This window comes from Lepus europaeus, chromosome 18, assembly GCF_033115175.1.
Source record: "Lepus europaeus isolate LE1 chromosome 18, mLepTim1.pri, whole genome shotgun sequence".
NCBI classification, from domain to species: domain Eukaryota; kingdom Metazoa; phylum Chordata; class Mammalia; order Lagomorpha; family Leporidae; genus Lepus; species Lepus europaeus.
In genome coordinates this window covers 41,529,915-41,556,246 of record NC_084844.1, presented here as the reverse complement: position 1 = coordinate 41,556,246, position 26,332 = coordinate 41,529,915, and the positions used below count along the sequence as shown (strand labels likewise).

Below are 26,332 nucleotides of genomic sequence, written 5' to 3'. Positions count from 1 at the left end.
CACAGAGAGGGAGAGACAGAGACAGAGAGAGTGAGAGGTTTTCCATCTGCTGGTTCACTTCCAAATGGCTGCAAGGACCAGGACTGGGTCAGGCAGAAGCCAGGAGCTTCATCTGGGTCTCTGGATACAGGGGCCCAGACTCTTAGGCCGTCTTCCACTCCTTTCCCAGGTGCGTTAGCGGGGAGCTGGATTGGAAGTGGAGCAGCCAGGACACTAAACGGCGCCCATATGGGATGCCAGCATCATAGACAGAGGCTTACTCCTCTACGCCACAATGCTGACCCCTTATGTTTAGTTTGTTAAGATTTATTTATTTATTTGGAAAGCAGGGCAACAGGAAGAGACAGGGAGAGAGAGAGATCGATCTTCCATCTGCTGGTTCACTCCCCAAGTGACTACAACAGGCAGGTCTGGGCCATGCTGAAGCCAGGAGCCAAGAACTCCATCGGGTCTCCCACATGGTTGCAGGGGCCAAGCACTTGGGCCATCATCTGTTGCCTTCCCAGGCACCTTAACAGGGAGCTGGATCAGAAGCGAAGCAGGGGAAAAAAAAGAAGTGAAGCAGCTGGGACTCACAGGTGCACATTATATAAGCTGTCTCTATTGTAAGCAGTGGGCAGCTTAACCCACTCTGCCACCATGCTGGCCTCTGCATGTGTATGTATGTATGCACGTGTGTGTGTGTGTTTTAAGGTTTATTTACAAGGCGGGGGAAGGAGGGACGAGAGAGAGATATCTTCCATCTGTTTGTTCTTTCCCCAATGCCTGCAGTAAATAGCAGGCTGAGCCAGGAACTGTGTCCGGGTGTTCCACATGGGTGACAGGGACTCAGAATACTTGAGCCATCATTTTCTCTCTCCCTGGATGTGCATTAGCAGGAAACTAGACTAGAAGTGGAGTAGCCAGGACTGAAATTGCACATTCCTGTGTGGGATGTGTGTGTCCCAAGTGGTGGCCTGCCTCTTGTAGTGAGGGCTTGAGAAAATCATTGTTCCTGGGTCCCAGGCTCCTCATCTGAAAGTCTGCAGCGTGCTGAATAAGCTGATATTGTTGATAAGGATCTGGCAGTCCTGTGATAATGGACTCTGGCTTCACTGATGGGGTTGGAATGCCATGAAATGTCACCTTATTGTCAACCTCTTGATAAAGGCCCAACACTTCTCACATAAATCAGTTGAAGAGGTCTGTAGAAATCAGAGCTAAGAGACCTGTTAAACCATCCAGTCTGTCCCTGCAGCAGCAGTACTCAGTTGTTCATAGCATGCACTTCGAGGTGTTTCTCCTGCACTCTGCTTCCTGTGTCCTAGCCCTTCATTATTTCTCCACAGTCTTTTTTTTTTTTTTTTGGACAGGCAGAGTTAGAAACAGAGAGAAAGGTCTTCTTTTTCTGTTGGTTCACCCCCCAAATGGTCGCTATGGCTGGCGTGCTGCACTGATCCGAAGCCAGGGGCCAGGTATTTCCCCTGGTCTGCCATGCAGGTGCAGGGCCCAAGGACCTGGGCCATCCTCCACTGCCTTCCCGGGCCATAGCAGAGAGCTGGCCTGGAAGAGGAGTAACCGGGACAGAATCCGGCGCCCCAACTGGGATTAGAACCTGGATTAGCCTAGTGAGCTGCGGCGCCGGCCTCTCCAGAGTCTTGACATTTAAGTTCACTCTTTCAGTTACTTAACAAAGGACTGTGACTTTTCTTCCCTTTACATTTTCCAGGTCTTTCTATTTAGACTTTACTTCTGGAAACTATAATATGCTGCTATGGCAGAGACTAATGGGCAGGTGGACTGTTTTCCTTTAGAATCACAAAAAAATTTAATTGATAAGCAGTTCAATATCTAACAATGCTGATTTTTTTTTAAAGTTTTACTTTACTTCTTTGAAAGGCAGAGTTACAGAGAATTTTCAGTCTACTGGTTCACTCCCCAAATGGCCGCAACGACCAGGGCTGGCTGAAACCAGGAGCCAGGAGCTTCTTTTTTTTTTTTTTTTTTTTTTTTTTTTTTTTTTTTTTTTAATTTTTGACAGGCAGAGTGGATAGTGAGAGAGAGACAGAGAGAAAGGTCTTCCTTTTGCCGTTGGTTCACCCTCCAATGGCCGCCGCGGTAGCGCGCTGCGGCCGGCGCACCGCGCTGATCCGATGGCAGGAGCCAGGTGCTTATCCTGGTCTCCCATGGGGTGCAGGGCCCAAGGACTTGGGCCATCCTCCACTGCACTCCCTGGCCACAGCAGAGAGCTGGCCTGGAAGAGGGGCAACCGGGACAGGATCGGTGCCCCGACCGGGACTAGAACCCGGTGTGCCGGCGCCGCAAGGCGGAGGATTAGCCTAGTGAGCCGCGGCGCCGGCCAGGAGCCAGGAGCTTCTTCTGGTCTCCACCATAGGCGCAGGGGCCCAAGCAACTGGGCTGTCCCCAGATGCATTGGAAGGGAGCTGATTGGAAGTGGAGCAGCTGGGACTCAAGCCGGCACCCATATGGGAAGCTGGCACTGTAGGCGGCATCTTAACCTACTACAACAAAATGCTGGTCCCCCTAATTTTTTTTTTTTTTTTTTTAAGATTTAGTTTATTTATTTGAAAGTCAGAGTTAACAGAGAGACAGGGAAACAGAGAGAGAGAGAGATCTTCCATCCACTGATTACTTCCCAAATGGCCCAGTCTGGGCCAGGCCAGGCCACACTGTAGCCAGGAGCCTAGAACTACATCCAGGTCTCCCATGTGGGTGGCAGAGGTCCAGGCACTCTGACCATTTTCTATTGCTTTTCCCAGGCATGTTAGCCGGGAGCTGGATCAAAAGTAGAAGCTGGGGCTCAGACTAGCACTCATATAGAATGACTGCGTTGCAGATGGTGGCTTGACCTGTTGCACCCACAACGCTGGTCCCATAATACTAATGATGAAGATCAGAAAAATGATGAGAACAGAAGTAAAATTTCAGAGTGAAGATTATGATTTTTTTATTTTTATTTTTATTTTATTTTTTTAATTTTTGACAGGCAGAGTGGACAGTGAGAGAGAGAGATAGAGAGAAAGGTCTTCCTTTTTGCCGTTAGTTCACCCTCCAATGGCCGCCGCGGTAGGCGCGCTGCGGCCAGCACACCGCGCCGATCCGATGGCAGGAGCCAGGTGCTTATCCTGGTCTCCCATGGGGTGCAGGGCCCAAGCACTTGGGCCATCCTCCACTGCACTCCCTGGCCACAGCAGAGAGCTGGCCTGGAAGAGGGGCAACCAGGACAGGATCGGTGCCCCAACCGGGACTGGAACCCAGTGTGCCGGCGCCGCAAGGCGGAGGATTAGCCTATTGAGCCGCGGCGCCGGTGAAGATTATGATTTTTAAAGTTAGTATGTTAAAAAAATTACTAAGGAACCAATGTTGTGGCACAGTGGGTTGGGCCGCAGCTTGCAACATCAGCATCCCATATCAGAGTGCTAGTTTAAGTCCTGGCTACTCTGCTTCCAATCTGGCCATTTTAGGAGGTCAGTAGATGATGGTCGAAGTGCTTGGGGTCCTGCCATCCCTGTGGGAGACCAGAGTAAGGTTCTTGGCTACTGGCTTCAGGCTGGCCCAGACTTGGATGTTGCTGCCTTTTGGGGAGTGGACTAGTAGCTAGATAAAGATCTGTTTCTCCCTATCTCTTTGTTGTTTCACTTTTCAAACAAACAAACACATTTTTTTTATTATTAAAGATTTATATATTTATTTGAAAGGGAGAGTTGCAGAGAGAGAGAGAGAGAGAGAGAGAGAGAGAGAGAGAGAAAGGGAGATCTTCCATCCTCTGGCAGCACTCCAAATGGCTGCAACAGCCTGAGCTGGGCCAGTCTGAAGCAAGAGCCAGGAGCTTCTTCCAGGTCTCCCATGTGGGTGCAGGGAGCCAAGCACTTGGGCCATCTTCTGCTGCTTTCCCAGGCCATTAGCAGAGAGCTGGATGGGAAGTGGAGTAGCCAGGAATTTAACCAGTGCCCATATGGGATGCCAGCATCACAGGTGGCAACTTTACCCACTATGCCACAATGTCAGCGCCCAAACAAACAAATCTTAAAAAAAAAATTACTAAAAAAAATGCAATAGAAAAATTTCCTTTAAACCCTTTAAATACGATACTTTAAAAAAACAAAGAATGTAAGGATATAGAAAAATATGTACTCTGATTTCTGTTATTGAGGTTGTAAATTTGTTTATTCTGTATTGGAAATACGTGACAATATCAATTGAAGAAAGATCATGCATGCTACCTTGAGTTCTGTTTTAAGGAATTTATCCTGTAAAAATACTAAGTGCAGCATTGTTTCTAAAAGTGAGAACTTGGAAACAATCCAAATGTTCATTCTTAGGAGATTAATTTTTAAGTGATAGTACAGGGAAGATGTTTGACCCAGCAGTTGAGATGCCTGCATCCCATCTTGGAGTGCTGACATTCATTACCTATCTCTGCTACTGATTCCAGCTTCCTTCACATAGATCCTGGGAGGCAGCAGGTGATGGCTCAAAGCATATGGGTCCTTTGCCACTCATATGGAATACTTGGATTGAGTTCCCAAGTCCTGTCTTTGGCCTGGCCCAGCCCCAGCCATTGCAAGTGTGTGGGGATTGAACCAGCAAATGGGAGCTGTCACTCTTGTCTCTCTGCCTCTCAAATAAGTAATTTTTTTTTTTTTTTTGACAGGCAGAGTGGACAGTGAGAGAGAGAGACAGAGAGAAAGGTCTTCCTTTTCCGTTGGCTCACCCTCCAATAGCTGCTGCGGCCAGCACACCACACTGATCCAAAGCCAGGAGCCAGGTGCTTTTCCTGGTCTCCCATGCAGGTGCAGGGTCCAGGGACTTGGGCCATCCTCCACTGCACTCCTGGGCCACAGCAGAGAGCTAGACTGGAAGAGGAGCAACCAGGACAGAATCTGGCGCCCCAACCGGGACTAGAACCCAGGGTGCTGACGCCACAGGTGGAGGATTAGCCAAGAGAGCCGTGGCGCTGGCCAGACAATTTTTATTTTTAAAATATATATTTTTGTAATTTTTAAAAGCAATAAATATGTATTTTTAAGCAGAAAAAAAGATAAACTTCTAAGTATTTTTTGTTTAAAGATTTATTTTATTTATTTGAAAGAGTTACAGGGAGAGGTCTTCTATCCACTGGTTCACTCCCCAAATGGCCGCAGTGGTCAGAGCTGAGCTGATCTGAAGCAAGGAGCCAGGAGCTTCTTCTGGGTCTCCCACGTGGGTGCAGGGGCTCAAGCACTTGGCTATCTTCCACTGCTTTCCCAAGCCATGGCAGAGAGCTGGATTGGAAGTGGAGCAGTGGGACTCAAACCGGCACCCATGAGGGATTCTGGCAATGCAGGCCAGGGCTTTAACCTGCTACACCAGAGTGCCAGCCCCTACTTTTTTTTTTTTTTTTTTGGACAGGCAGAGTGGACAGTGAGAGAGACAGAGAAAAAGGTCTTCCTTTTTCCATTGGTTCACCCCGCAATGGCCGCTGCAGCCGGCGCACCACGCTTATCCGAAGCCAGGAGCCAGGTGCTTCCCCTGGTCTCCCATGCGGGTGGAGGGCCCAAGGACTTGGGCCATCCTCCACTGCACTCCTGGGCCACAGCAGAGAGCTGGACAGGAAGAGGAGCAACCGGGATAGAATCCGGCGCCCGACCGGGACTAGAACCCGGTGTGCCGGCGCCGCAGGCAGAGGATTAGCTTTTTGAGTAGCAGCGCTGGCCTCCAGCCCCTGCTTTTAAGTGTTGTACTAAATTTTGATTTTAACTAACAAATAAAATACTTCCCTTTGTGGTTGTTAAATTTGAGCTTATACAGAACCTAAACACTTTATTAAAGTAACAATTTCTGTTTTCACAGCTAGAGTTGGGAAGACATCACTGATTATGTCTCTGGTCAGTGAAGAATTTCCAGAAGAGGTAAATATTTGATTTCCTTTCCATATTAAAAAAGTTTTAATTGATTGAAATTAAGTTAAAATGAGATAAGCTCTGCCTTTTTTGCCATGTGCTTTCTTTCTTACAGCTGTGACTTTTCTATGCTTGTATGCATTTTGTAGACTGCTATGCATTTTAGTTGATGGAGGGCATCTCTGAGGAAGAACCTAACAAGACCCAAGTTTCCCGAAGTCCTTTGTGTTGTCCACGTCAGACCTTGTCTGGGATATTTGTCACCTCTATGCTTTAGTTGTCTCACCTGTTAAATGGGAACTGAAAGAAATATAGATATCATCTAAGCTGTAACCCTTTTTCAAAAGTAAAATTATCCATAAGCTCAAAATATAACAGATGATGAATGTTCTATGAGTTCAAGTTAAGATGAAAGTTCTGGATCCCCACTTGCCTTCCACCTGACACTCCCTGGTCTGTGAGATATTTTTGTCAGCCACTAGAATTCTGACATACATATTTGAAAACCTTTATCTACTTGCCTCATTGTACAAATGAAGAAACTAATTCATTCCACTTTTTCCCACCTCAAAAGCTTGTTGTGGATCTCAAGTGAGATAAGCTTAGTAACAGTGAAATACCACCAAAAAAATGAAGTGGCTTTATTATGATCGACAATTTATTTATTTATATTTTGGAAGTTCCAGTGTGAGGAGCTAGCTACTGGCCAAGTCCTTATGTAACATTAGGATATTGCTATGGGGAATGGGTTGAGTGCAATGAGTTGAGAAAGATTTCTCATTACTCTTTCACATAGTAAGTATTAGTGTTATAACGTGTACTTTTGCTTTTGTTGGCTTTTGTTTAGATAGGAATATCTTCATAATTTCATTATCCCAACAGGAATTTGATGTATCATGTGTATTCAGCATTTACAACTGCCGTGTGGCCATTCATTGTTTCTTTTGCTGTTTTTTCCCTCTTAATTAATTAGGATAGTTAAGTAATTACTTAATTTGAGAGCTAAAATATATTTTCACATGTTGTTTCCAGGGAATCAGTAACATAATTTATAATCACTCAGAGTGTAATACCTACAAGTTTTCTGTGATAATTTAACTTAGTTTAGAATTATTTTAGCATAACTCTCCTGAATGTGGTTAAGGTGTTCTTGATTAATTAAAAATCATACAGTGGCAGGCGTTTGGCCTAGAATTTAAGGTACTGCTTGGCTTGCCTGCATTCCATGTCAGAGTGCTTGGGTTTCAGTCCTGGCCTTGCTGCTGATTCTGGCTTCCTGGTAGTGCGTACCTAGGAGGCAGCAAGGGGAGGCAGGAAGGTGATGGCTCAAGTATTTGGATCCCTGCCACTAATGTGGGACATTCAGATTAAATTCTTGGCTCCTGGCTTTGGCCTGTCCGTACCCTGGCTCTTGTGGGCATTTGGGGAGTGAACCAGAGGTTGGGAAATATCTTTCTCTCTGCCTTTCAAATTAAATAAATAAGTAAATAAAAAATTAGAAAAAAATCAAATGATCTTTCTGAAAAATATAATCATTAAACATAAGGCTTACATAGTCAATCAGTTATATTCTAGAAGAAATGCATTTTGGTAATTTGAAGATTGATTTGGATTAGCATAGTTCGTCATTTGGTTTAAACCTTCTACAAAGTGGAATAGAAACATCATATTTTAAAAATCTAACATTTGAGGGGCCAACACTACAGCATAGTAGGCTAAGCCTCCACCTGCGGTGCCAGCATTCCATGTGGACACCCGTTCATGTCCCTGCTGCTCTTCTTCTGATCCAATTCTCTGCTGCAGCCTGGAAAAACAGTAGAAGATGGCCCAAGTGCTTGGGACTCTGTACCCATGTAGAAGAACTGGAAAAAGTTCCTGGCTCTTGGCTCTGGATCGGCTCAGCTCTGGCCACAGTGGCCATTTGGGGAGTGAACTAGAGGATGGAAGACCTTTCTCTCTGTCTCTCCCTCTCTCTATAACTCTACTACCTCTCAAATAAATAAATAAAATCTTAAAAAAAATCTTAGCATTTGAAATGCCAAATTAATTTAAGAATTGTTTTAGTCTGCATCAGATCTGAGGTGTCCTTGCTATGTCTTGAGCCTACACAGCTGGAAATGTGTGTTTTTTGGAAAAAGGTTTGGTTGTACAGGTTGTTGTTGTTGTTTTTTTTTTTTTTAATGTCTATTTATTTCAAAGGCAGAGTGACAGAAAGGGACACAGAGAGAGATCTTTTACCCATTAGTTTACTCCTCAAATGGCCACAGTAGCCAGATCTGGGCCTGGCAGAAGCCAGGAGCCAGGAGCTCTCATCCTTGTCTCCCACACAGATGACCAGGGCTCAAATACCTGGGCTATCTGCCACTACCTTCCCATACCCCTTAGCAGGAAGCTGGAGCAGGAGCAGAGAAGGCAGGACTTGAACAGGCACTCTGATAGGAGATGCCTGTGTCGCAAGCGGCAGCTATGTGCCTTGTAGTATTGTTTTAATATACATTTGCATCCTTGGTAAAATATAACACCAAGCATTTAGAAGTAAAACAGATACCTATAAGGATAGCTAGGAGTGAAAGGGGCTAATATAGATAAATTTACATAATGTATTAACAAGTTTGGTTGATAATATCCCAAGGTTTTTCCTTTTTTTATATTTGTTTGCAAATAAAGGTTCCTCCCCGGGCAGAAGAAATCACCATTCCAGCTGATGTCACCCCTGAGAGAGTTCCAACACACATTGTAGATTACTCAGGTAATGAATGTCCTCTTGTAGATGAAGCTGTAGGGTTAGTCTAACAGTCCTCAAAAAAGGTCCTTATTGAGCTTTTAAAAATATGCTAAGAGTGGTAATTCTTTCTCTGTGGAAGTACATGATCCTTTCTATTCTTGCCTCACTTTTACCTCCTGCTCCACACCTCACTCAGAGCCCCCATTTGACGACTGTCCTATCCCTTATATTCCAAGTTCGGGTCCATAGGGGAAGGTAGTATGAGTAGGTAAGCCTGACTGCCCTTGAATCAGAACTTCGCAGACAGAAGTTCTGGGTCAGCTTTGTTATCAGACATTTAGATATGTTCTTATGATTTAGAGGATGTTCTTAATCTGAACATTTATTGAGTTCTGAATTTGTTCTTTAATCTGTCAACCTTGATCCCAAATAAAATAATAATTACAACGGTTGTGAGCTTGCTTAAATTCTATTAGAAAAACATAATTACTGATTTTAATAACTTAAAAATTTTCTACACACAACTGTTTACTTTTTAATCAGTAAATTATTATGTTTTATTCCTGAACTTAAGGGAAAAAAAAGGGGTATCAGTACTCTGATAATACTTTGGCTAAGCTGGTGTTCCATATTCTAAAAAAATGGGCATCAGAATTGTGCTGTTTAAACCAGAGGCGGGGGACATCTGACCTGTGTACATCTGGCTGTAGAAGGCCCTGGAAATCGTTTGGCCTGGCCCTGCTTAGGCAACTGCAGGAGGACTCAAAATTCAATTAATCTGTAGCAGGCTAATTTTTAAGTTGATAATTTTGTATGGCCCCAAATGATGTTATAATTATCTAAGTGGCCCTTGTTAGAAAAAAGATTCCCCACCCCTGATTTAGGTCATTGAACACTTGAAATGTGACTATTCTAAACTGAAATGTGCTGTAAATATGAAATAAAACTGGATTTGGAAGACTTAGAATGTAAAAAATCTCATTAATTTTCTATTGAGTGCATGTTGAAATTTTATATTTTTATATTGAGTTAAATATTAATCTTATACTTTTATTTTTTCCTTCTTTTGAGATAACTACCAGAAAATATAAATTATATATGTTTGTCTGTTGGACAGCAATGTATGAAAAGCTGTAGGGAGATGAATGCCTTCTTTTGCCATCAGAATTGTAACTAGCTTTATTTAGAGAAATATCCTTTCTCAGTATGTGGAATTATAGAATAGATTCCTTTCAGTATTAGAATTGAAGTCTTCACCATTGATTATTCAACATGTGAAAAGATATTAAAAATGTGATCCATTATTTAGCACCGAATAAAATACCAGTGAACTCATATATGAGTTTAGATGTCAGAAACAACAGACCTTTTTAGGGGAAGGCGTGTAACCAAGGTGATCTAAATTACTATGTCAATAATTGTTTTGCTCATTACTTTGCTTCCTAATGCTGCAATATCATGCATATCCCCTGCCTCCGTGGAATTGTGGGCATATTCACCCATGGAGAACAGTTCTAGCCGGAGAGCCTTGTGTGTGCTAGAGAGGGAATTCTTGATTCTTCGTTACTGTGCTCTGGTTTTCCTCTGGACGGTGCTTACTATTACTATCACGTATCTTAAACTTGTATCACCCAGTTTCCTACCCAGCCTTTGTAACCCTTGGTGTACAGACTCGAGCTTCTGACACGTCAGCACTCAGTCTCGTAGCTTGGATTTCAGATCCCCTTTGCCTAACCCTTTTCAACTCTGGATCAGTTGCTGATCTTACCTTATCACACAATGCCTCTGCTCGCCTGTGCCCGAGGCATCCTCCTGTAGACTTGGCCTTCAGTGCTAGCCAATTTCCTTAGTACTGTTCAACCTTTCCCCTCCCCTAGCTTGCCCTTGTCTTTGCCACCTTGTCAAGTGTGAAACCTTGTCATTTTGAGGGATATTAGGTGAGTGTTGCATGGATTTTAGCTTGACTGTTCATTTTTATGGAAGTGTTTAAAATAGGAAACATTGGCTTTTTATCATTTGTAGAAGCAGAACAAAGTGACGAACAACTTCATCAGGAGATATCACAGGTGAGTTTATTTATGGGAAAACAGTAAAGATCATGTTGAGTCAACCTTTTTCATTCACTCAGGAGGACTTTTTCAATCTTTCTTGTTATTGCTGACTTTGAATATGAGTAGAGTTTGAGTATTTTTCCTCTAAGTCAGGAATTTTTTCTTCTTAGAGGCAAGCTAATTTTTAAAAATTTATTTAATGTGTTAACCAGCTAGAACTGTTTGTATTTTTATTTAAAAATGCTGGGGGTGGTGTTTGGCCAGTGGATGGGAGCTCTGTATTTCAAATAAAGTAGTAAGACACCCCCTGGGATGCCTGCAACCCATATTAGACTCCCCGGGTTTGAGTCCAAGCTCCATTTTGATCTGAGCTTCCTGCTAATAAACACTTGGGAGGCAGCAGATGATGGCTCAAATAGTTGGGTCCTTGCCACCCACATGGAAGACCCAGATTGGCTTTGGCTGGCCTAGCTATTATAGACCTTTGGGGAGGAAAAAACATGGAAGATCTTTGTCTCTCTGTCTCTCTCTTTCTTTCTCTCTCTCTATCTCTTTACCTTTCAGGAAAATAAGTACATTTAAAAAATACATTGGGCCAGCGCTGTGGCTTAACAGGCTAATCCTCCGCCTTGCGTTGCCGGCACACCGGGTTCTAGTCCTGGTCGGGGCGCCGGATTCTATCCCGGTTGCCCCTCTTCCAGGCCAGCTCTCTGCTGTGGCCTGGGAAGGCAGTGGAGGATGGCCCAAGTGCTTGGGCCCTGCACCCCATGGGAGACCAGGAGAAGCACCTGGCTCCTGGCTTCGGATCAGCGTGATGCGCCGGCTGCAGCGGCCATTGGAGGGTGAACCAACGGCAAAAAGGAAGACCTTTCTCTCTGTCTCTCTCTCACTATCCACTCTGCCTGTCAAAAACAAAACAAAACAAAACAAAAAAATACATTGGATTGGGCAGCAGTTAGCCTAGCAGTTAAGATGCCTGCATCTCATATTGGAATACCTGGATTCAAAACCTGGCTGCTGATTCCAGCTTCCTGCCAGCACAGACTTTGGGAGGCAGCAGTTATGGCTCAAATAATTGGGTTCCTGCCACTCATGTGGGAGACCTGGATTGAGTTCCCAGTCTTTGGCTTGACTCAACCCTATCCATTGCAGACATACAGGAGTGTGCTCTCTCTCTCTCTTTCTCTTTCTTTACCCCCCCCCCCCCCGTCTTTCTGCCTCTCAAATAATTTTTTAAATGCCATTAATTTGTTAATTTTTCTTCTAGGCTAATGTCATCTGCATAGTTTATGCTGTTAACAACAAACATTCTATTGATAAGGTATGACTGTGTGACTCCCCCCTCCCCCCCATATTTAGTTAATTTTCAGTGTGGCACTTTCAAAGTTGATCCTCAATTTAGAATTTTGTGGGTCTAAGGAAAGTTTTTCAAAGATGATTTGTGTCATATCTTAACTCCTCTTAATTTTCATTTTAGGTAACAAGTCGATGGATTCCTCTCATAAATGAAAGAACAGACAAAGACAGCAGGTATTTTTTTTTTTATTCCTCTCAACCTTTGTATTAGAAAATTCAAATGTGCAGGAAAGATACATGAAATAGTACAGTGACAATCTGTAAACTTTCACTTAGATCCGTCAGTTGGTAACATATTTTGCTACATTTGCTATATGTATGGGTTTCTCTTTCTGTTCATCCACCTCCACAAACCCCCACACACCGTTTTTGAGGGGAATCATTTAAGGCAGTAAATATATTTGAGAGCAAAATAAGAAACAGAGCTCTGATAATATGATTCATTATTTCAGACAGATGAAATATTTTGATAATAAATCTTACATTTCTCTTTTTCAAGCTGCTACTTGAAAAATTATCTTTAGAATATATCTTCTGCCTGAACTGTATGTATCCTGTCTCTCTTTTTTTAAAATTTATTTTTATTTATTTGAAAGGCAGTTACAGAGAGAGAAGAAACAGAAATAGAGATCTTCCATCTGCTGATTCATTCCCCAAGTGGCTGCAAAGGCTAGGGCTGGGTCAGGCCTACGCCAGGAGCTAGGAGCTTCTTCCAGGTCTCCACGTGGGTGCGGGACCCAAGCATTTAGGTCATCATCAGCTGCTTTCCTAGGCACGTTAGCAGGGAGCTGGATCTGAAGTGGAACAGCCACAACACAAACCAGCGCTCATATGGGTTGCCAGCTTCTCAGGTGGCAGTTTAACTGGCTGCACTGATGTGGGAAAGCTGAGATAATTTCAAGGTCATGAGCGGAAAGCTGCATCTCCTTCATTTTGTGTTGTCATGTTCATCTCTCTTTCTTTTTTTTAAACTTTATTTATTTATTTGAAAGTCAGAGTAACAGCAGATAGAAGAGGCAGAGAGAAAGAGAGAGAGGTTGTCCATCTGCTGGTTCATTTCCCAGATGGCCGCAACAGCTGGAGCTGCGCTGATCCGAAGCCAGGAGCTTCTTCCAGGTCTCCCACACAGATGCAGGGGCCCAAGGAATTGGGCCATCTTCTACTACTTTCCCAGGCCATAGCAGGGAGGTGGATTGGAAGTGGAGCAGCTGGGTCTCGAACTGGCACCCATATGGGATGCTGACAATGCAGGCTAAACCTGCTACACCACAGCGCTGGCCCATCATCTACCTTTCAATCAAGGGACCTCTCCCCAGGAAGTACTTCCTCTTACCTGGCTCATGGGGGTGGTACCACGGAAACACTTCTGTTTTTCCAAGTGCATAAAAAGCTAAGAAGGGCCGGCGCCGTGGCTCAACAGGCTAATCCTCCGTCTAGCGGCGCAGGCACACTGGGTTCTAGTCCTGGTCGGGGAGCCAGATTCTGTCCCGGTTGCCCCTCTTCCAGGCCAGCTCTCTGCTGTGGCCCGGGAGTGCAGTGGAGATGGCCCAAGTCCTTGGGCCCTGCACCCACATGGCAGACCAGGAGAGGCACCTGGCTCCTGGCTTCGGATCAGCGCGGTGTGCTGGTCGCAGTGCACCGGCCGCGGCGGCCATTGGAGGGTGAACCAACAGCAAAGGAAGACCTTTTTCTCTGTCTCTCTCTCTCACTGTCCACTCTGCCTGTCAAAAAAAAAAAAAAAAAAAAAAAGCTAGGAAGAAGGGAAGGTTGCTCTCTCCTCCACATGGACTTAGGGGGAGCGGAGCAGGATATGATAATTTCCTTTCTTTGACCCCATTCTCCTTTAAGAAAGCCCTAATGGTCCTGTGTGTTTTTCTCACTTTGTAGATAAAGTTTATCACACTGTATGCCGTGGTTGGGCCTGTATTTAGACTTTTTCTCTAAGTAAAAGACAAAAACCTGAAAAATTAATTTAGTGCCCAATACCCAGCCCATAACAACGCCACAATGCTGGCCCCATGCCCTCTCTCTCAAGATACCCCTTGGTGAAGTGTGGTGTTCTGCATTATCATTGATTCCTCACAGTGTGGTATATAGAAGAACACAGGCCCTGGGGGAAGATGAACAGCCTTTGAGATCTTTGAGTTCTAAAGCCTTTGACTTCCTAGATTCCTCATCTGTAAGTGGAGATGAGGCTGAAACCTGTCTTATCTACTTGTGATTATGTTGAGAATCAGTGAAATCATGTATATGTAAGTCTTTAGAAATCTTAGCAATGAATGCATGGAGATCTCTTTGCAGTTCTTGGTAAGATACAGATGAGATAGGGAAATACAAGAGAATATGCATTCCATACATTACAAATGGAAAACAATTTTTTCTGGAAATATCATTTCATCGAACATAGTTTTTTATATAGCATTTGAGAGTTCCTAAATGTTAAGAAAATCAGACTAATATGTGTTATATACATCTATATATATCTAGTTCTTTAACCAGGTTTTTAGATTTTTCTTTTTTAAAAGATTTATTTAAAGGCAGAGTTACAAAGAGGCAGAGGCAGAGAGAGAGAGAAGTCTCGCTGGTTCATTGCCCAGATGGCCGCAATGTCCATAGCTGTGCTGATCTGAAGCTAGGAGCCAGGAGCTTCTTCCAGGTCTCCACGTGGGTGCAGGAGCTCACAGACTTGGGCCATCTTTCACCTCTTTCTCAGGCCATAACAGAGAGCTGGATTGAAAGTGGAGCAGCTGGGACTCAAGCCAGTGCCCATAAGGGATGCCGGCACTGCAGGCAGCGGCTTTACCTGCTACATCACAGCACAGGCCCCACTTGGGCCATCTTATACTGCTTTCCCGGGCCATCAGCAGAGAGCTGGATTGGAAGTTGAGCAGCTGGGACTCAAACCAGCATCCCTCAGTGCTGGCCCCTCTCTATCATGGTTTTAAACTTTGTGGTGACTTAGTGACAGAGTAGAAAGAAAAGAATGACCCTCTAGGGCCATGTTGTCCAGTGTAGCAACTTTTAGTCAGTTGTGGAAATTTAACTTTAATTGCAAACAACTGAAATTTCAGTCCCTCTGACAGTCAACTTTCAAAGGCTCAATCATCCATGTGTTATTGGTTAGCAGTAACAGTGCAAAGAGCATTTCAATCATCATAGTATGTTGTGTTGGACAGAGCTGACTTGCAGGCTCCAATGCCCATTTATTGCTGATACCTGCTCTAGTCTGAGCCATTACCTGGAGGGATTCTTCAGAGAAGGCACTTTTGCCAGCATCCCATCCATCAAGCATCACCTTGGGCCATTGAATTAAACAGTTTTGGCTTACTATCATAGCTTCCTGAAATGCTGTGGCTCTTTTGGTGGCACTTTTAGTACCATTTGGAAGTGTCTTTGTTACTTGAAGTTCTAATTTAGCATTCAGGTGTGACTTTGGTTCATGATCATGTATAAGCCTATCCCCGGACTTTTGTTTTTTCCTTTTCTTTCTTTCTTTTTTTTTTTTTTTAATAAAAAGATTTATTTATTTGAAGTCAGAGTGACAGAGAAAGACACAGCACAGACACACACACACACACACACACGTGGACTGAAGCCAGGAACTCCATCCTAGTGTCCCACATGGATGGCAGAGGCCCAAGTACATGGGCTGCCTTCTGCCTTCCCGACACATTAAGCAGGGAGCTGGAACGGAAACAGAGCAGCTGAGACTCAAATGGGCACTCTGATATGGGATGCCAACCACTGGCCCCTATTTTTTCATTCCTTGAAACTCATGAAAATACTTATTTTTCTATTTATTTGAGAGGCAGAGAGACACGCACAGAAAGCTCTCATCTGCTGTTTTACTCCCCAAATACTTGCCACTGCTGTGGCCTCAGAACTCAGTGCTGATCTCCCACATGAGTGGCAGGAACTTGACCCCTGATCTCTGCCTCCCAGGGTCTGCATTAGCAGGGAGCTCTAGTCAGGAGCCCCCATTGGGAATCAAACCCAGGCACTCGGATCTTGGCATCTTAACTGGTATTTTAACCACTAGGCCAATTGCCTGCTTCAGACGAGTATACTTATTTTTCATGTTATTGACTGTTCTGAGGTGATTTTTTTTTTTTTTTAATTATATGGACTTTGCAGTTTCCTTTTCCCCTCATGCCTTCAGTTTATATTTGTTACACATTTTTGTTAGGACTTTCTTGGACCATTGCCACAGTGGTGCTTAATCAGAGAAGCTCATGACTGTCGCCTGAGGCACTTACAAAACTATATGGCTAAGGGGGCAGGCACTGTGATACAGCAAGTTAAGTGCCAGTTCAAGTTCTGGCTCTTCCTCCTCAGCTTTCTATCCAGCTTCCTGCTCATTGTGCCTGGGAGTTAGCAGATGATGGCCCAAGTTATTTGGGTTTCTGCCACCCACATGGGAGACCAGAATGGAGTTTTGAGCTCCTGACTTTGGCCTGGAGCAGCCCTGACTGTGGTAGGCATTGGGGTAGTAAACCAATGGATGGAGTATCTCTGTCTCTCCCTCTCTCTCACACTACCTTTCAAATAAATAAGTAAAATATATATATATTTTTTGGACAGGCAGAGTGGATAGTGAGAGAGAGACAGAGAGAAAGGTCTTCCTTTTTGCCCTTGGTTCACCCTCCAATGGCCGCTGCGGCCAGCGCATCGCGCTGATCCGAAGCCAGGAGCCAGGTGCTTCTTCTGGTCTCCCATGGGGTGCAGGGCCCAAGCACTTGGGCCATCCTCCACTGCCTTCCCGGGCCATAGCAGAGAGCTGGCCTGGAAAAGGGGCAACCGGGATAGAATCCGGCGCCCCAACTGGGACTAGAACCCGGTGTGCCGGCGCCGCAAGGCGGAGGATTAGCCTGTTAAGCCACGGCGCCGGCCAAGTAAAATAATTTTAAAAAAATGCATTTCAGCCGGCGCCGCGGCTCAATAGGCTAATCCTCCACCTGTGGTGCCAGCACCCTGGGTTCTAGTCCCGGTTGCTCCTCTTCCAGTACAGCTCTCTGCTGTGGCCTGGGAGTGCAGTGGAGGGATGGCCCAAGTCCTTGGGTCCTGCACCCGCATGGGAGACCAGGAGGAGACACCTTGCTTCTGGCTTTGGATCAGCGCGGTGCGCTGGCCACAGCGGCCATTGAGGGGTGAACCAATGGAAAAGGAAGACCTTTCTCTCTGTCTCTCTCTCTCACTGTCCACTCTGCCTGTCAAAAAGAAAAAAATAAAATAAAAAACATGCATTTCTTCATCTCAACCTGTGATTTTATAATCTGTAGGTTCTTGATGCACACCTTTGGTTCTAAACCACTACATTTTTGGAAGTCCTCCTGGCTCCATTAGAAATCCGTTTGTGGGTTATTTAGTAGGTCAGTCCTGTTAATATTAACAGTCTCACAAAGGGAATAAACTCAATGCTCGGAAGTATTTCCCTGGATCCTGTAGTCCCAGCAAGATGATTTGCTTTCCCTCTAAGCTTTCTTGCAGAATTCATAAACACCAGTTCTCACCTAGGATGATCCTCTTTGATATCCCTACTTCGATATCCCCATATGCCTGTCAGATTTAATTTGTCTAAAACAAAATCCTTTGTTCCCTACCTGCCCCCTGCCAAGAAAAAAACAAAAACAAAAACCTCTCAATTGTCTCTGCCTTGGGAGATCCATTCATTTTGTCTAGCCAAAAACCTGTTTACTAAAGTATGGGAAATAAATTGCAAAAATAGGATTATTTTGGTGCAAAAAAATTTTGCAGTCCATGTATATGTGAGACCTTTAAAAAGTTCATGGTGGGGGCTGGCGTTGTGGTGAAATGGTACCCGTGATGTGCACCTGTGACATCAGCATCCCATATTGGATCACTGGTTCAAGTCTCAGCATAGCTTCCTATCCAGCTCCCTGCTAAGCCTGGGAAGGCAGTGAAAGATGGCCCAAGCACTTGAACACTTACTACCCAAGTGGGGGACCTGGATGGAGTTCCAGACTCCTGGCTTTGGCCTGGCCCAGCCCCAACTGTTGGCTGTCATTTGGGGAGTGATCTCTTTCTATCCTTGTCTGTCCTTCTGTGTCAATCTGACATTTTTTTCCCCAAGATTTATTTATTTTATTTGAAAAGCAGAGTTACAGGAAGAGAGGGAGGGACAGAGAGAGAGAGAGATATCTTTCATCCACTGGTTCATTCCCCAAATGCCCTGCAATGACCAGGGATGGATCAGGCCAACGTCAAGAGCCAGGAGCCTCATGTGGGTCTCCCATATAGGTGCAGAAGCCCAAGCATTTGAAACATCCTCCACTGTCTTCCCAGGTGCATCAGTAGGGAGCTGGATCAGAAGTAGAGCTGGGGCCAGAGCCATGGCACAGTAAGTTAATCCTCTGCCTGTGGCTCCGGCATCCTATATGGGTGCTGGTTCTAGTCCCGGCTGCTCTTCTTCCAATCCAGCTTTCTGCAATGGCCTGGGAAAGCAGTAGAAGATGGCCCCAAGTCCTTGGGCCCCTGCACCCATGTGGGAGAGTGGGAAGAAGCACCTGGCTCCTAGCTTCAGATCGGCATAGCTCTGTCCATTGCAGCCATTTGGGGAGTGAACCAACAAAGGAAGACCTTTCCCTTTGTCTCTGTCTCTCTCTCATTATCTATAACTCTACCTCTCAAATAAATAAAATCTTCAAAAAAATAAAAAAAAATAAAAAAGAAGTAGAGCAGCTGGGACTCAAACCAGTACTCATGTGGGATGCCAATGTTGCAGGCAGTGGCTTAACCCACTGTGCCACAGCATCAACCCCCATCTGCCTTTCAAATAAATAAATCAAATTTTAAAAAAGTTCATGAGGCCATTGCTGTGGTGTAGCAGGTAAATCCACAGTCCACAATGCCAGGATCCTTATGGGTGCCGGTTTGAGTCCCAGCTGCTCTACTTCTGATCTAGCACTCTGCTAATGCACCTGGAAGGCAGCAGAGGATGGCCCAAGTGTTTGGTCCCCTGCACCTATGTGGGAGACCCGGATGAGGCTCAAGGCTCCTGGCGCAGCCCTGGCTCACTCCCCAATAAGCCACAGTGGTTGAAGCCGTGCCAGTCTGAAGCCAGGAGCCAGGGGTTTCTTCCTGGCCTCCCACATGGGTGCAGGGGCCCAAGCACTTGGGCAATCTTCCACTGCTTTCCCAGGCCACAGCAGTGAGCTGGATTGGACATGGAGCAGGTGGGGCTTGAACTGGTGCCCATATGGGATGCCGGCACTGCAGGAGGTGGTGTCACCTGTTACTCCCGAGTGCTGGCCCCATGTAACTTTCAAATAAAATAAATAAAATGGGGCTGGTGCTGTGGATAGTGGGCTAAACCGCTGCTTGCAGTGCCAGCATCCCAAATGGGTGCCAATTCGGGTCCCAGCTACTCCTCTTCCAATCCAGCTCCCTGCTAATGCCCTTGGGAAAGCAGTGGAAGATGGCCCAAGTCCTAGGGCCTCTGCACCCACAAGGAAGACATGGAAAAACTCCTGGCTCCTGGCTTTGGATCGGCTCAGCTATGACAGTTGTGGCCATTTGGGGAGTGAACCAGGGCATGGAAGACCTCTTTCTGTGTTTCTGCCTCTCTGTCTGTAACTTGACCTCTCAAAATACATACATAAGTCCTTAAAAATAAATAAATAAATCTTTGGGAAGAAAAAGACATACCTATGCCCCCCCCCCCCTTTTTTTTTGATAGGCAGAGTGGATAGTGAGAGAGAGACAGAGAGAAAGGTCTTCCTTTTTGCCCTTGGTTCACCCTCCAATGGCCGCTGTGGCCGGCGCATCACGCTGATCCGAACCCAGGAGCCAGGTGCTTCTCCTGGTCTCCCATGCAGGTGCAGGGCCCAAGGACTTGGGCCATCCTCCACTGCCTTCCCGGGCCATAGCAGAGAGCTGGCCTGGAAGAGGAGCAACCTGGATAGAATCCGGCACCCCAACCCGGATTAGAACCCGGTGTGCCGGCGCTGCAAGGTGGAGGATTAGCCTGTTAAGCCACGGCACCGGCCTTACCTATACCCCTTTTAAAAAAAAGTTAGGGGGCCGCGCCGTGGCTCACTTGGTTAATCCTCCACTTGCGGCACCAGCATCCCATATGGGCGCCAGGTTCTAGTCCTGGCTGCCTCTCTTCCAGTCCAACTCTCTGCCGTGGCCCCGGAGGGCAGTGGAGAATGGCCCAAGTGTTTGGGCCCTGCACCCACATGGGAGACCAGGAGGAAGCACCTGGCTCCTGGCTTCGGATCAGCGCAGCGCCGGCCCCAGTAGCCATTTGGGGAGTGAACCAACGGAAGGAAAACCTTTATCTCTCTCTCTCACTGTCTATGACTCTACCTGTCAAATTAAAAAAAAAAAAGATAATGAAAATAATTAATGGATTTTTGCCCCAAAATAACCATCTTTTAATTCCATTTTCCCGTGAATTTTTCAAAGTACCCTTGTGTTTTATTTCATTTCTATCTTTCCCTCAGTTTCCATATCTAACTTATCAGTTGTTTCTATTTGTACTTCTAAATGCTAATTTTTAAAAAAGATTTGTTTATTTGAATGACAGAGTTACAGAGAGACATAGAGACAGAGAGAGAGGTCTTCCATCCGCTGGTTCACTCCCCAGGTGGCCGCAAAGGCCAGAGCTGCGCCGATCCGAGGCCAGGAGCCAGGAGCCTCCTCCGGGTCTCCCACGTGGGTGCTGGGGCCTAAGGACTTGGGCCATCTTCCACTGCTATCCCAGGCCACAGTAGAGAGCTGGATCGGAAGAGGAGCAGCCGAGACCAGAACCGGCACCCATATGGGATTCCGGAGCTTCAGGCCAGGGCTTTTACCCGCTGCGCCACAGGGCCAGCCCCATTAACTTCACGTTTTACACTAACAACAGAATTCACGCTCTTTACTACAACTTATATGAACTTGTGTGTCTGGCCTTTGATCATCGCTCCAATCCTGTTTCATACTCTCCCTGTGCGCTACACTCTCCAGCCATTCTGGTGTTTCCTATACTTTGACCACACCAGGATTTTTCTTCAATTAGAGACCTCTGCGTGTGCTGTCCCTTCTTCCTGGCCAGCTTTCTCTAGCTGTTCCCGGCAGATTCCATCCTATACTTGGCTCAGATGTCACACTCAGAGAGATTTCCCACTGGTGACTGTATGTAATCAGCTCCCACCTATTACTCTATCTCTTGCCCTCCTATTTGCTTCACACCACTTATCAAGTTAGAAATTATTTACTTGCTTATTATTCATTTTCCATTTTTCACTATAGAATGGGGAGGAACTGTCTCTGTTTTGTGTCTTTTATGCTTAGAAGACTATGTGGCTGATAATAGTTGCTCAGTTAGTAGTTTGAATGAATGAAGGAACCTCCTATCTAGGGGGGTTGGCCTGGCTGTAGTAGGAGGTTTATGTTGGGAAGATCTTTTTAGTTAAGAGGGGTATAATGTATATTAAAATGCAAACCTAATGTCTTTTGTCTTCCTTATTACAATGTGCCATATATATTACAGGCTGCCTTTGATCTTGGTTGGGAACAAATCTGATCTGGTGGAATATAGTAGTATGGAGACCATCCTTCCTATTATGAATCAGTACACAGAAATAGAAACCTGTGTGGAGGTAGGCCTCATTATTTGATTTGGAAATTTATTGTTGGTAAATTCTCACTCAGTTGAAGTTCAGAGCCAGTGGGGGATTTTGTGGGATGGAATAATTTTCCTGTTTGTTGTGAAATAATATCATGTACACCAAATAGAGAACTTGGAGTTGGTCTCTGAGCTGTTTATGGACATTTATATTATGATGTCCACAAAGAAAAACGCATTTTCATTTTTTTTACAGATTTATTTATTTATTTGGAAGGCAGGGTTACAGAGAGGCAGAGGCAGAGAGAGAGGTCTTCTGTCTGCACGTTCACTCTCCAAATGGCTGCAATGCCTGGAGCTGGGCTGATCTGAAGCCAGGAGCCAGAAGCTTCTTCTGATCTCCCATGCATATGCATGGGCCCAATGATTTGGGCCATCTTCCACTGCTTTCCCAGGCTATAGCAGAGAGCTGGATGGGAAGTGGAGCAGCCAGGACTTGAACAGGTGCCCATATGGGGATGCTGGCACAGCAGATGGTGGCTTTACCTGCTCTGCCACAGCACCTCCCCCATGTTTTCATTTTTTTCAGGGAATTATATTGTTAGCATATGCTTTCATTTGAAAAATTGCTTTTAGCTCTCAAAATTAATCTCAAGTTTAAAAAGATGAAAATTTTTTTTTTCAGTGTTCAGCAAAAAACCTGAAGAACATATCCGAGCTCTTTTATTATGCACAGAAAGCTGTTCTTCATCCAACAGGGCCCTTGTACTGTCCAGAGGAGAAAGAGGTAACCCCTCGAGCTGTGTTTATATGAACTGGAATGTATAAGAAACAACTCTTGTTTAGTAGTGAGTTTTAGTGTCTCTTCAGTATTTTTTTTTTTTTAAGATTTATTTATTTACTTGAAAGTCAGAGTTACACAGAGAGAGAAGAAGAGGCAGAGAGAGAAAGAGGTCTTCCATCCACTGGTTCACTCCCCAGTAGGCTGCAATGGCCAGAGCTTTGCTGATCCAAAGCCAGGAGCCAGGAGCTTCTTCAGGTCTCCCTATGGTGCAGGGACCCAAGAACTTGGGCCATCTTGTACTGCTTTTCCAGGCCACAGTAGAGAGGCAGATCAGAAATGGAGCAGCTGGGACTTGAACCGGTGCCCAAGGGATACTGGCGCCACAGGTGGCTTTACCCACTATGCTGCTGTGCCAGCCCCATCTAAATTATTTCTATAAAGATGAAACAGCCAACATGTAGATTTGTTGCTTGTTGTACCTTATCTAGGTATTTTTCTTTATTAATAGTTAGATTAAATATTCAAAATATTTTCCAGATCAAATACTATTTCAAGAAGTACCTTGAAAACAAATAGAGTAATTGGCAATAACAAACTAAAAAGGTCCAAACACTTGGATAAAAGTCTGCTTATGGTGCTAAAGTAAAATCTGTGACCTTAAAAACTTAGGTAGGGTGGAAGATCTCTCCTTTTCTCTCCCCCTTAAGACTAGATAAAATAACTAAAAAATAAAAGTTGTTTTTAAAAAACACATTTGAACAAAAATTAAGTAATTTTTTAACATGTATGCAACGTGTAACAATTTGAATACTCACTGAAATATAAAAAAATTAACAGTATTTTGCCATAAACTTTGAAAAAACTAATGAAATTTTTTGAGAAATGCCTCACTTACCATATAACTCACCCATCAGTTTTTTTAGTATATTCACCAGGTTATGCAAAATCACTATGTAACTGTAGAACATTTCATTGTCCAAAAAGGAACCCAACACCTATTTGCTGTCACTCCCTGTACACTTTCTCTTGTGGCAATCACAAATCTACTTTCTTTCTCTATGGCTTTGCCTCTTCTGGACATTTCAAAAGAGTAGAGTCATAGCGACCTTTGGCATTTTGTTTCTGGTCCTTTTCACTTGACATGATCTTTTCAAGATGCATCCATGTTATAGAATGTGTCAGTATTTTATTTCTTTTTATTTCTGAATAATGTCCCACCCTGGATGTGCCACACTTTTTTTTTTTTTTTTTTCTATCTTCCCGTCAGCTAATGTACATCTGGATTGTTTCCATTCTTTGACTATTAGGAATAGTCTACTTTGTTCACTTGCAGACTGTTTGTTGGAATGCTGGCTTTCAGTTCTTTTCACTGTATATTTTGGAGAACTGCTGAGTCACCTGATAATTCTATCTTTAACTTATCGAGGAACCACTAAGCTGTTTTCCTCAGTGACTGGACCACTTTATGTTTCCACCAGCAATGTATGAGGGTTTCAATTTCTCTGTATCTTCACTAATCTTTATTAACTTTTTTATTTATTTATTTATTTATTTATTTTTTTGACAGGCAGAGTGGACAGTGAGAGAGAGAGACAGAGAGAAAGGTCTTCCTTTTGCCGTTGGTTCACCCTCCAATGGCCGCCGTGGCTGGCGCGCTGCGGCCGGCGCACCGCGCTGATCCGATGGCAGGAGCCAGGTGCCTATCCTGGTCTCCCATGGGGTGCAGGACCCAAGCACTTGGGCCATCCTCCACTGCACTCCCTGGCCACAGCAGAGAGCTGGCCTGGAAGAGGGGCAGCCGGGACAGAACCGGTGCCCCGACCGGGACTAGAACCCGGTGTGCCGGCGCCGCAAGGCGGAGGATTAGCCTAGTGAGCCGCGGCGCCGGCAATCTTTATTAACTTTTTTAAAAAAAAAATTATTTATTTAAAAGGCAGAGTGACAGAGAAAAGGGAGAGGGAGAGAGAGAGACCCTCCATCTGCTTGTTCATCTCCATAATGCTTTAGTAGCTGGGGTTAGGCCAGGTGTAAGGAGCACCATCAAGGTCTCACACATGGGTGCCAGGAACCCAAGTACCCATGGTTTGCTGCTTCCCCAGCACAAACCAGGCACTTGGGTGTCTCGAGTGGCAGTTTAACCCACTGCTCACAATACCAAACCCTGTTTTACTTAGTTTTTATTTGTTTGTTGTGGCTATCTCATTGTGGTTTTGATTTGCATTTCCCTTATGGCTATTGAAGTTACTTTTTTCTTCTTTTTTTTTTTTTTTTGGCCATTTGTTTATCTTCTTTTTTTTTTTTATTTGACAGGTAGAGTCATAGACAGTGAGAGAGAGAGACAGAGTTAAAGGTCTTCCTTCTGTTGGTTCACTCCCCAAATGGCCGCTACGGCTGGCACTGCGCCAGTCCGAAGCCAGGAGCCAGGTGCTTCCTCCTGGTCTCCCATGTGGGTGCAGGAGTCCAAACACTTGGGCCATCCTCCACTGCCTTCCCGGGCCACAGCAGAGAGCTGGACTGGAAGAGGAGCAACCGGGACTAGAACCTGGCACCCATATGGGATGCCGGCGCCACAGGCGGAGCATTAGTCAAGTGAGCCACGGCACCGGCCCCCTTGTTTATCTTCTTTGGAGGAATGTTTATTCAAAATCATTTGCCCATGTTTCACTTCGGTTGCTTATCTTTTTATGATTGAGCTGGTATTTTTTTAAAAAGATTTATTTATTTACTTGAGAGGCGGAGTTAGAGAGAGAGGGAGAGACAGAGAGAGAGGTCTTCCAACCACTGGTTCACTCCCCAAATGGCTGCCACAGCTGGAACTGAGACGATCTGAAGCCAGGAGCCAAGAACTTCTCTGAGTCTCCCACATGGGTGCAGTGGCCCAAGCGCTGGGGCCATTTCTGCTTTCCCAGACCATCAGGAGAGAGCTAGATTAGAAGTGGAACAGCTGGGTCTCAAACCAGTGCCCACATGGGACAATGGTGTTGCAGGTGGGTGCTTAACCCACTACACCACAGAGCCTGCCCTGAGGCGTTGTTTTTAAGAAATAAGTTGTATATTAATTTCAGGAAAAATTTATGGTTATTGGATAGTGGTTGGAAAATGGTGACCTATGAATTGAATTTGGCCTGTTTTGGTACAGCCTATGAATACCTAAATTACATTTTATATTTTCTGAATGATTGGTAAAAAGTGAATACTATTTTGTGATGTGTGAAAATTGTATTTAAATTTTGTAAACATCATCATGCCATAAATAGAACTTTATGATTTCACAGCTGTGCTCATTTGTTTATGTTTTGTCTATGGCTGCTTTCTGCTGCAAAGGCAGACTTGAGTAACTTCAGCAGAGCTCCTGTGTCGTACTCTCATCACTTCTCATTTCTGCTCAGTGTACTTCCTGGTTACACTGACAGCTAGGAATTGAGAGCATTCCAGGAAACACGCGTATCCCTGTACCATTGATGATTTGTTATCAGCACGCGCCCTCATGCCAAAATAAGAAAAGAGGGCAGGTGCCGTGGCTCACTTGGTTAATCCTCTGCCTGCAGCACCGGCATCCCATATGGTCGCCGGATTCTAGTCCCAGTTGCTCCTCTTTCAGTCCAGCTCTCTGCTGTGGCCCGGGAAGGCAGTGGAGGATGGCCCGAGTCCTTGGGCCCTGCACCCACATGGGAGACCAGGAGGAAGCACCTGGCTCCTGGCTTCAGATCGGCACAGCACGCCAGCTGTAGCGGCCATTTGGGGGGTGAACCAACGGAAGGAAGACCTTTCTCTCTCTCTCTCTCTCTCTCTCTCTCTCTCTCTCTCTCTCTCTCACTCTCACTCTCACTCTCACTCTCACTCTCACTAACTCTGCCTGTCAAAAAAACAAAAACAAAAAACTGATTATTCTGCACTGCAGTGACATGCTAACAAAGAATCTAATGTAATTCTATAAATGCCTTCCAGGTAATGAACTTGCTC

At 45.0% G+C, this 26,332-nt stretch overlaps 1 protein-coding gene across 6 annotated transcripts in view; it reads left to right on the top strand.

The window, feature by feature from the left end:
• RHOT1 (ras homolog family member T1) overlaps window positions 1-26,332 on the top strand; it is a 92,168-nt gene that overhangs the window by 20,850 nt on the left and 44,986 nt on the right. For all 6 annotated transcript variants that reach the window (XM_062174978.1, XM_062174980.1, XM_062174981.1 and 3 more), the window contains exons 2-8: window positions 5,833-5,891; window positions 8,550-8,631; window positions 10,630-10,673; window positions 11,926-11,979; window positions 12,136-12,188; window positions 21,511-21,619; window positions 22,271-22,372. In XM_062174978.1, coding sequence (XP_062030962.1) covers window positions 5,833-5,891; window positions 8,550-8,631; window positions 10,630-10,673; window positions 11,926-11,979; window positions 12,136-12,188; window positions 21,511-21,619; window positions 22,271-22,372 — 503 coding nt within the window. The remainder of the gene's footprint in view (window positions 1-5,832; window positions 5,892-8,549; window positions 8,632-10,629; window positions 10,674-11,925; window positions 11,980-12,135; window positions 12,189-21,510; window positions 21,620-22,270; window positions 22,373-26,332) is intronic.